At 43.3% G+C, this 8,379-nt stretch overlaps 1 protein-coding gene across 1 annotated transcript in view; it reads left to right on the top strand.

Moving 5' to 3' along the window:
- The window catches only part of atp2a2b (ATPase sarcoplasmic/endoplasmic reticulum Ca2+ transporting 2b), a 58,844-nt gene extending 50,724 nt beyond the window's left edge, over window positions 1–8,120 (top strand). The window contains exons 13-20 of the mRNA XM_036587552.1: window positions 295–513; window positions 902–1,237; window positions 1,630–1,850; window positions 3,042–3,244; window positions 3,777–3,862; window positions 4,025–4,158; window positions 5,014–5,131; window positions 6,817–8,120. Of these exons, the coding sequence (XP_036443445.1) occupies window positions 295–513; window positions 902–1,237; window positions 1,630–1,850; window positions 3,042–3,244; window positions 3,777–3,862; window positions 4,025–4,158; window positions 5,014–5,131; window positions 6,817–7,086 (1,587 nt within the window). The 3' untranslated portion in view covers window positions 7,087–8,120. The remainder of the gene's footprint in view (window positions 1–294; window positions 514–901; window positions 1,238–1,629; window positions 1,851–3,041; window positions 3,245–3,776; window positions 3,863–4,024; window positions 4,159–5,013; window positions 5,132–6,816) is intronic.
- The last annotated feature ends 259 nt before the right edge of the window (window positions 8,121–8,379 follow it).

The raw sequence follows: 8,379 nt of genomic DNA on the forward strand, positions 1-8,379 counted from the left end.
AAAACCGTATCTCCAAAATGGTAACTTTACCAGAGAAAGAAAAAAACTTACTTTACTTTTAGTGTAAGTCAGTTTAACCAGAACTTTTTCCAAGTAATTTTAGGCCATTTCTTTTGGTCCATTTGTCATGAAATTTACACACAAAATAAAGGGCAACAGGCATTTTCATATCATATCAAACTGAAAAACGACAGAAATGGAGATAAGAGGTTTTGTTCCGACAGCGGCAAAATGCTGCTCTGTTCGTATGATTTACAAGGCAGAATGTTACTGATTTTCTTTGTGTTCATACAGGGTGCTCCAGAGGGAGTGATTGACAGGTGTACACACATCCGTGTGGGCAGTAATAAGGTTCCACTGACGCCAGGTATTAAGGAGAAGATCCTGTCTGTGATCCGCGAATACGGGACAGGGAGGGATACGCTGAGGTGCCTGGCGCTGGCGACACGGGACAACCCAATCAGCAAAGAGGACCTGGTGCTGGAGGACTCGGCCCGCTTCGTGGAGTATGAGGTCAGAGACTCTTAAAAAGCCTCAGTCTTACAGCTGCAGTGTTCAAAGATTCAGGCTGTTGAATTCAGTGGTATTAAATTCTCATTTTGAGGTCTCCCATGTAGAGTGGCGGTTCTAGAGGTTCAGAGTCCAGCACAGTTTGATGATTTCCCTGCTGTAATACACCTACGCTACATTTTAGAGCAGGAATATCACTAAAATATGCTAGACTGTGGAATTGATTACCCCTACTGTAGAGTTTGAAGTTCTGCCTGTTCTAATGTACCTGATCAAGCCCTTATTGAGTTGAGTCAGATGTCTAAGTGCAAGGAAAAACATTTGTTTACTGCAGGCAGACCACAAAACAAAGAAAACTCAGAAAAACAATGGTTTAATCATTCCCTTGCAGACTGATCTGACCTTTGTGGGCTGCGTGGGCATGCTGGACCCCCCTAGGGCCGAGGTAGCTGCCTCCATGAAGCTGTGTCGTCTGGCAGGAATCAGGGTTATCATGATCACTGGTGATAACAAGGGCACAGCTGTCGCCATCTGCAGGCGCATTGGCATCTTTGGCGAGGATGACGATGTCTCACGCATGGCCTTCACAGGCCGCGAGTTTGATGACCTGTCGCCTGCTGCCCAGCGGGAGGCTGTGTTGAGTGCCCGCTGCTTTGCCCGTGTCGAACCGTCACACAAATCCAAGATTGTGGAGTACCTGCAGTCCTATGACGAGATCACTGCCATGGTAATAGATCTTTTTCTCAAGATGATTTATTTTTGTGTTTAATTATCTTTGTTTTTAACCTAGTAATGTAAGTTCTGGTCAACCCAATGTGAAATATGAGTGAGGTGATTATAAGTAATATTGATAATGATGAGCTTGATCATGGTCAATTAAAGTTGCCATATTTTTTAGTTATTTTCTTTGCACACTGCCCATATTTGTACATTTTTTAAAATTACTATTAGCTGAAGTACAGTTCACTTATTGACTGAACCTATTTACACACATTGTTTTGCTCATATTGACCTTCCTCATATGTGCATCATTTATACATAATAACACAGTGCAATAGTCTGTGGCGTTGTTTACCAGACTTCTGGGTCATTTATTGTTCTGCTGTTTCTCTGCTTCAGACTGGTGATGGTGTGAACGACGCCCCTGCTCTGAAGAAGGCTGAGATCGGCATTGCCATGGGCTCTGGCACGGCTGTGGCGAAAACGGCCTCTGAGATGGTGCTGGCTGATGATAACTTTGCCACCATTGTGGCGGCGGTGGAGGAGGGTCGAGCCATCTACAACAACATGAAGCAGTTCATCCGCTACCTCATCTCTTCTAATGTTGGAGAAGTGGTCTGGTAAGAGCGTCTGTTCCTCGATCTGAGCTGGGCGTCAACAGTCCTCGCAGACATATCAGTACATTCATTGTCATTGCTTGTGCTTTATTATGGAAGGTTCAGCGCTTAAGTCTTAGGTGCTGACAGGATTAGTTGTAGATGGCAAGGTGTGATAATGTAATTATTCTGGATGTTTCTCAGTGTATTTAGTCTCATTTGAATCTGCCATGGCAGTCGTTTTTACAAACTGCATGCTCCCGTGTTAGCAAGGATTTCACCTACCATAAAAGAAAGGTTGTCTTAACTATGCCGGCTCTTGAAGAAGCATTTACTTGTATTCTCTGTGGCCCAGGTCAAGCCTATTCTCGCGTTTCATGTGACATCACACTGTATAGTCGTCGCCATTTTGAGGACCGAATCAGGGAGTGACTGCGCTGCGTGATGCCTTTAATTTGCTGTGCTTTGTGAACGATTCGCCTGCAAGACGCGACAGAAGCCAAGAACGACGAGAGACATTTTATAGACCTTTAATTCAGTGTTTTCACTCCAGACACCTCGTTCAGCTCAAGAAGGGATTAATTGGCTAATAATATCAGGTATTTTAACCAGGGAAACCTCAATTATGCAGTGCAGGGGTCACAGGACTGGAGCTGGGAACTCTGAGCTAACTGCACTAGCAAACTTACAAAATCATGTCTGTCATAACACGACGTAGTTTTCCGAACCACGACATTCAGTCTGATATTTAACGTTTGTTTCTCCATTCAAACGTCATTTAAATCTCCAGAAACAGAGAGTAAAGTCATACCGGCTGTCTGCAGCTCCGTTAGGGGGGCGACTGTTCACCTCTCGGCTGTTAACATTAGCAAAAGTTATCTAAAGGCCAGCATTGTTCACATCTGTGTTCATTAGCTGATGTCATTATCCTCCTATGATCACAAAGAGTTTTTCTCCCATGGGATCCTTTAGCCACCCTGACGTGAGGAGCCGGTGGGCTTCTGTGCTTTTAAATGCTTTGAGAGACTCTCCAGAATAGGGGGAGTATGAGAAATATAAATGTCAGGAAAACACAAATTTGGCACTAGCACTGTAGAAAACAAAAGACTTCTTAGCAAGATTCAGTCTCTTCCTTGAATATCGTTAAACTATATATATATATATGTGTGTTTACCCCGATTACAATGTAATTTTCTTTGTATTTGTGTGTGGCAGCATTTTCCTGACTGCAGCGTTGGGCTTCCCTGAGGCTCTGATCCCAGTGCAGCTCCTGTGGGTGAACCTGGTGACGGATGGTCTGCCCGCTACCGCCCTAGGCTTCAACCCCCCTGATCTGGACATCATGAACAAGCCTCCTCGCAACGCCCGTGAGCCCCTCATCTCTGGCTGGCTCTTTTTCAGATACCTGGCCATTGGCTGTGAGTACATTACTACTTCAGTAATAGCTTAACCCTTAAATGGGCAAGAACATTAAAGCACTTAAGAAATTAATCTGTTGCCATTTTCTAACACATTAGGACTCCTACCCACAAAAACGTTCATATAGGGGGGGCAGATTTACAGTCCAGTGCAGAAGTTTGCGTACCTCTGGTCAAATTACATGTTTTGGTATATGACCAGAGTACTTTACCCAGGCTGCTTCTCAGTGTTTACAACTGAATTTAAGTCCTCCCACTCATTGCTCACATCCACAGCCTGATGAAGGTTTGTATCTCCCTGAATACAAAAACCATTTAAGGTTAATGAGCTGCCCTTGTGTTTGTTACTGGTCAGATAAGAGGAAGGAATGGATGTGTCTTCCTCTAAACAATACCATACTGCTAATGCCTTAGCAGAAGGGAACCCTGAAGAGACTGATTTAGAGAGGTGTTTTTTTTTGTTAGGTGGGGCTTATTGGGATTATTGAAGACTGTGGTGATGTGGTGATGAGTTTAAATCTCTGTTCTGCAGGCTATGTTGGTACCGCCACAGTTGGTGCTGCTGCATGGTGGTTTGTTGCTGCTGAAGACGGGCCTAGAGTCACCTTTTACCAGCTGGTTAGTGCTTTCAATTTTTAAAGATGCATGCAACTCATGCAATACTAGTCATATTAAGGGACTTTCACAGTCACCTGTGTGTCGCAGCTGAAATTGCTAAGCTTGAACCTTAATCTCAGTAACAAACACAACATCTCAAGCTGCTCCGATTTCTCCCACCAGAGTCACTTCCTCCAGTGTGCACCTGAAAACCCTGAGTATGTAGGCATTAACTGTGAGGTGTTTGAGTCGCCATACCCCATGACCATGGCTCTGTCTGTGCTGGTCACCATTGAGATGTGCAACGCCCTCAACAGGTCAGTGCAGGAAGGGCACAGATATCTCAGAACTCAGGAGTCACTTAGATCCAGGAAGGTTACTGCACTGCAGAGTTTATCTCCTGTAGCACACCCAGTCCAAGTCATAAAGGACAGCCACACCATGCTACGCCGATAAGAGTCTTTGAATGACACTCCCAATGTGACATTCGCCTTCCTCTGTATCTTGATTAAATTGTAAGTCACTCTGGATCGGAGCTTCTGCCAAATACCATAAATGTAATTAGATGATCAGGTAAGCAGTAAAAGAAAGCAACAGAATCTGCAGTGCTGTAGCCTTGAAGAACTGTGATCTGATACTCCTGCTCAAGAAGCTGTTTAGGTCTTTCAGAATTTGTGGATAATGCAGTTAAGATGTAAACAAAGCCATTCAGGGTGGTCATATGTGAAATGTGATGTTCTAGAGAAACTTACGGAATCAGAATTGTTTACAGAGGTGGTGTTAGGAATCAGGCAGTGGAAGCGTTGTGCTTAAGTGCCTCTTAAAGCTCCCTCACAGAAAGGTATTACTTGAATTGGTTATGAATATCCTGCCTGATGCCAGAGACATCATTTTATGATTTGAAATAAAGTAAAAGGCCAGATATGTGGTCCGCTGGTCAGTTTGGACAATAAGTGGCTTTATTGATGTTGTTTGTATTGCAACCCCAGGTTCCCATCACCACCACTGTAAAGACATCTGAGCTGGAAATTTCTCTGCTGTGCAGCATTTTAAATCAAGCCAATCTGAATGACTTTGTTTACATCTCGAAAAGTTTACATCAAAGATCTGAATTATGATATTGACTGAATTATGCGACTGACTGATGTGACTGGCGTTTTTACTGGTTTCAGTGTGTCTGAGAACCAGTCTCTGCTGCGTATGCCCCCCTGGGAGAACGTGTGGCTGCTGGGTGCCATCTGCCTCTCCATGTCCCTCCACTTCCTCATCCTCTACGTGGAGCCTCTCCCGGTAAGCAACCGAAAGGAGTCTGGGCTGAGAATGTTAGCATGCTTGTTTGCACCTCCATTTACACTCGACTTAAGCTGTTTGACTCAGCACACTCTTTGGTGGGTTAATGAGATTAGCGTATATATGATGACAAATAGAGATGGGATGATGCCACATTTTTATTTTCAATAATGATTTTCAAACCTTAAGTATCACCCAATACAGATACATGAAAGTCTTCCTTGCAATTTTGAAATAATTGTAAACAGTGTTGTAGTTAAAATATACAGTTCACTTCTCAGCCATAACTGGGAACTAAGCTGCAAAAATGACCTATTTTGAATTCAAATATCATGAAAAGGAAATGATTTACATATATATATTAACCTATTCAGCCTACAGCTGTGTAGTTCCGCCCATTCGTATTTAAGTTATAAGTAGTGTTTCACTTTAAGCTGTTTTTTGAATGAGCACGACACAAACAGAACAGAGGGTATTTACATATTTCAGTCTTAAGGCACAGTAACAAAAATACACTATATTTCCAAAAGTATTCACTCACCCATCCAAATTATTGAATTCAGGTGTTCCAATCACTCCAGTCCTGAAATTTCCCCACTACTAAATATTCCACAGTCAACTGTCAGTGGTATTATAACAAAGTGGAAGCGATTGGGAACGACAGCAACTCAGCCACGAAGTGGTCGGCCACGTAAAATGACACAGCGGGTCAGCGGATGCTGAGGCACATAGTGCACAGATCAACAACTTTCTGCACAGTCAATCGCTACAGACCTCCAAACTTCATGTGGCCTTCAGATTAGCTCAAGAACAGCGTAGAGAGCTTCATGGAATGGGTTTCCATGGCCGAGCAGCTGCATCCAAGCCTTACATCACCAAGCGTAATGCAAAGCGTCAAATGCAGTGGTGTAAAGCGCCGCCACTGGACTCCAGAGCAGCGGAGATGTGTTCTCTGAAGTGACCAATCACGCTTCTCCGTCTGGCAATCCGATGGACGAGTCTGGGTTTGGCGGTTGCCAGGAGAACGGTACTTGTCTGACTGCATTGTGCCAAGTGTAAAGTTTGGCCTTCCCAGAAGAGTTGAAGCTGTTATAGCTGCAAAGGGTGGGCTGACATCATATTAAACCCTATGGATTAAGAATGGGATGTCACTCAAGTTCATTTGCGTGTGAAGGCAGATGAGCGAATACTTTTGGCAGTATAGTGTAGCTTGTTTAAATCTCACGGATACAGAGAAATTGTTGAAATGAATTATGACAGAAAAATGTAGGATGGCCATTTAAAAATGAATAAACTAGAGCTATTTTTAATTGAAGCGCTTCACGTAAGATGACCATCTAATAGTAGGATGTGCTGAAACTACTCAGTCGCTCTATTAATCCCACAGGAGGATCTACACAGATCACATCACATCATGTGCTGTTTCAGGACAGATTTGTTACAGGATTTGATCACATTCATTCTTTTTTTTCTCCCTTCTGATATTCCATTCAGCATTTTCTGCTAATATCAGGTGACAACAGATACCTATTAATGCATATGCCATCTCTGGTGAAAACATATCTTGCCTACTTTGACAAAGTGACATTTTGTCCCTTATCTTTCTTTCTTTTTTTTTTTTTTTGTTAGTAAGTCTTCCTTCCTCCTCATTTCACTGATCCTCTCTCTTGTTTTCCCATCCTCAGATGATCTTTCAGATCACCCCGCTGAACGTGACCCAGTGGCTGATGGTGCTGAAGATTTCCCTGCCGGTCATCCTGCTGGACGAGATGCTCAAGTTTGTAGCCAGGAACTACGTGGAGCCTGGTAAAGAGCTGGACAAGCCTGCGGGCAAGGCCTGCTCGCTCAGCGCCTTGACAGAGGGCATCTCCTGGCCCTTTGTGGCTCTCTCACTCCCGCTGGTTCTTTGGATCTACAGCACCGACACTAACCTGGCCGAAATGTTCTGGTCCTGACTCATATGAGCACAACCCCACCCCTCACCCTCACCCTGTGTGTAGATAGAGAGAACCTGTGTGTGCGTGTGAGTGCAAGTGTGCCTGTGCACCAGTGAATGTGCACGACGAGGACAGAGTTAACACGAACATAACAATAATATAAAAATGTAACTGTTCTTTTTAAAAACAAATGTGTAGTGGGTATGGAGGGGACCACATAGAGCTGAAGTCTTTAAGTATTAGTGACAGTTGTTGTTGTTGATATTATTATTATTATTACCACCACTGCTGGTTTGGTCTTTTTTTCTTGCCTTTTTTTTAATATTTAATAATTTGGAACCATCATCTATCTTAATTTCTGAGGTGTCATTTCAAACTGAATACTAATTGTTTTTTTTTGGGGTTTTTTTTGTTTTGTGTCCTCCCATTGAGTGCATGAAGAAAAGCTCTGATTTTGTGTACAGAGATTGAACACTATTTTATACAAGTCGTGTCTGTGGTCCTATATTGAATGCTCAGTCGGTCGGAGAGAGCTGGAGCAACATGCAGGCTACGTCTAGGCAGCCGTTTAGATCAGATTTCTTTTTCTGCCCCAACCCCCCCCAACCAGGTTCGATGCATATCAGAGAATTTCCTTAAAGCCATAATGTACGAAGTCCGGATTGGAACTAATTTGACTACATTTGTATGCATGTCTGCAACCTACCACCATCAGGTAGCTTGTCTAAACGCACAAATCTGTTGGAAAAGCCATGGAAGTGAACAGGCCGAGCATCCCAGACAGCTGCCTAAACGTAGCCAGAAAGATCTAGAAAGAGTCGTTTACTTACGTTTACCATTGTCTTCAGTTTGAATGTTAAACTCTTTCAGAGCCAGTGGACAAGAGTGGACTGGGGCAGGAGCATGGGCCGAGGGGGTGGGAGCGAATGTTCGAATGCATCGACTAAATCAGATCCCGAGAGCTGCATGTTCTGTATCTTGCATGCGTTACGTGTGGGTTTCATTCATGATTTGTCTGTCTTCCCCTTTGTACAATAACAACCTTGGTGTTCCTTATTACCGTAAACAAATTAGTAAAGCCAGTTTTTCTGCACTAGGCAGAGCACAGCTACCTCAATACAGTCTGATTAGTTTCTCTCTGGTTGCACCCCCCCCACTTAGCTTTACACAGTATGATGTTATTGCGTTGAGGTGTGCCCCTATTGGCTTGTGCAGAAAAAGAAATCAAATCATCATCATGTCCCCTGATTTACTTTTTAAGGATTTTTCTTTTCCTTTATATTTTATAATTGACTTGTATTAACTTAATTT

This window comes from Colossoma macropomum, unplaced genomic scaffold (genome assembly GCF_904425465.1).
Source record: "Colossoma macropomum unplaced genomic scaffold, Colossoma_macropomum, whole genome shotgun sequence".
In the NCBI taxonomy this organism is placed as follows: Eukaryota; Metazoa; Chordata; class Actinopteri; order Characiformes; family Serrasalmidae; genus Colossoma; species Colossoma macropomum.